The sequence below is a fragment of the Sinocyclocheilus rhinocerous genome, unplaced genomic scaffold (genome assembly GCF_001515625.1).
Source record: "Sinocyclocheilus rhinocerous isolate Xijiao unplaced genomic scaffold, SAMN03320098_v1.1 scaffold1136, whole genome shotgun sequence".
NCBI classification, from domain to species: domain Eukaryota; kingdom Metazoa; phylum Chordata; class Actinopteri; order Cypriniformes; family Cyprinidae; genus Sinocyclocheilus; species Sinocyclocheilus rhinocerous.
In genome coordinates, this window is record NW_015647033.1 from 938,993 (window position 1) to 941,445 (window position 2,453).

General features: G+C 41.1%; 1 protein-coding gene across 5 annotated transcripts in view; it reads left to right on the plus strand.

Annotated features, from left to right (window-relative positions):
* Positions 1 to 2,453, plus strand: part of LOC107708362 (RIMS-binding protein 2-like) — a 55,370-nt gene that overhangs the window by 49,066 nt on the left and 3,851 nt on the right. For all 5 annotated transcript variants that reach the window (XM_016512562.1, XM_016512563.1, XM_016512561.1 and 2 more), the window contains 3 exons: positions 1,668 to 1,765; positions 1,868 to 1,939; positions 2,023 to 2,172. In XM_016512562.1, coding sequence (XP_016368048.1) covers positions 1,668 to 1,765; positions 1,868 to 1,939; positions 2,023 to 2,172 — 320 coding nt within the window. The remainder of the gene's footprint in view (positions 1 to 1,667; positions 1,766 to 1,867; positions 1,940 to 2,022; positions 2,173 to 2,453) is intronic.

Here is a 2,453-nt window from a genome sequence, read left to right on the forward strand (position 1 = left end):
TTAACAGAAAGTTGAGTGGAAGGAAAAAGTGTGGAAGAAAAAGATGCACAACCAACTGAGAGAACCGCAGCCTTATGAGGATTGTCAAGCAAAATCGATTCAAGAATTTGAGTGAACTTCACAAGGAATGGACTGAGGCTGGGGTCAAGGCATCAAGAGCCACCACACACAGACGTGTCAAGGAATTTGGCTACAGTTGTCGTATTCCTCTTGTTAAGCCACTCCTGAACCACAGACAACGTCAGAGGCGTCTTACCTGGGCTAAGGAGAAGAAGAACTGGACTGTTGCCCAGTGGTCCAAAGTCCTTTTTTCAGATGAGAGCAAGTTTTGTATTTCATTTGGAAACCAAGGTCCTGGAGTCTGGAGGAAGGGTGGAGAAGCTCATAGCCCACGTTGCTTGAAGTCCAGTGTTAAGTTTCCACAGTCTGTGATGATTTGGGGTGCAATGTCATCTGCTGGTGTTGGTCCATTGTGTTTTTTTGAAAACCAACGTCACTGCACCCGTTTACCAATACATTTTGGAGCACTTCATGCTTCCTTCTGCTGACCAGCTTTTTGAAGATGCTGATTTCATTTTCCAGCAGGATTTGGCACCTGCCCACACTGCCAAAGGCACCAAAAGTTGGTTAAATGACCATGTTGTTGGTGTGCTTGACTGGCCAGCAAACTCACCAGACCTGAACCCCATAGAGAATCTATGGGGTATTGTCAAGAGGAAAATGAGAAACAAGAGACCAAAAAATGCAGATGAGCTGAAGGCCACTGTCAAAGAAACCTGGGCTTCCATACCACCTCAGCAGTGCCACAAACTGATCACCTCCATGCCATGCCGAGTTGAGGCAGTAATTAAAGCAAAAGGAACCCCCTCCAAGTATTGAGTACATGTACAGTATATGAACATACTTTCCAGAAGGCCAACTATTCACTAAAAATGTTTTTTTTATTGGTTTTATTTTATTGGTTTTTGTTAAATGTGAGCCAAAATCATCACAATTAAAAGAACCAAAGACTTAAACTACTTCAGTCTGTGTGCACTGAATTTATTTAATACACGAGTTTCACAATTTGAGTTGAATTACTGAAATAAATGAACTTTTCCACGACATTCTAATTTATTGAGATGCACCTGTATATATGTGTATATATATTTTAGTAAATTTTTTATTTTTATTTATTATGCTTGTATATCAGTTATCTTTTATTCGTTTTATACTAAGTAATGATTGTCTTGGAGTATGTGTATGTTTGACACATTTCAGGGTTTTGTGCCGCAATATCCTGTCATGTCAAACTTTAAATAAAACTAAACTAAACTAAACTAAAATGATATAAATCCTCCCTGTTGTTATTGTTGTATAGCTATCTGGCCTTTTCTATTATTTTACAATTAGATTTTTAAAATATCATAGTTATTGTCCTTGGTGTGAATGAGCCTAAAAATTTTTATATTTATTAAAAAAAAAAAAACTTACTGACCCCAAATGAGATGATGGTATATACGAAGTATTTCTGATTTATATGTTGCTTCCAAAAAAATTTTGTTTTTTTACTTTGTTTGAATACATAGAATGCATAGCAACTATCTAGACCATGCCAATCAATCAAATCTTGTTTTGAACATAGCCTGCCTCTCTCACAGAAGAACTGATTCTCTCTCCTTCAACAGAACAAAATAAGAGAGGTCGCCACCCAGTGGCCACAAGACGAATGGTTGCCCTGTATGACTACGACCCCAGAGAGAGCTCGCCAAACGTTGATGTTGAGGTGTTAAACACACTCGCATTTATTTATTTATACACTCACAGGTTCTCAATCTGCTGCATACGCGTGTCTGTGGAGTTACTGATTATGTGCTTTCTGTGGCAGGCTGAACTGACATTCTGTGCTGGCGATATCATTGCTGTTTTTGGGGATATAGATGAAGACGGCTTCTATTATGTAAGTATCATTGTTATGCTGACTGCTCACGCTGCTTTATTCTGAGCCTGCAGCACTATTGTGTTTTGTTTTTTGTCTTTCAGGGTGAGCTTAATGGACATCGGGGCTTGGTTCCATCCAATTTTCTCGAAGAAGTGCCTGATGACGTGGAGGTCTATCTGACGGACACTCCCTCCCACCGCGGTCAGGACGAGCCCAATCCGGTACCGGCACTGCGCCCAGAGACCAAACGGGTACACCATCGCCGTTCTCAGCGCTAGGCCCTGTGTCCATTCATGCTCCGTTTGAGTTTCGGTTCACTTGCCGTCTCTGTGTTTTCTTGTGCTTGTTTGTTTTTTCGTTATGTGACCGTGGTGGTGATTTCCAGTCCAACCTTTCTTGCTCTAGGAAAGGGAGAAGCAAAGCCCACTGCAAAGAGACAGGTACGAACGTAACTCTATTAAGAAAGCGAATGTTCGTAGAGGGTCGCCAGAGGACTGTGGAAAAGGCCAAATTCCGTTCCTGCACCGGACTA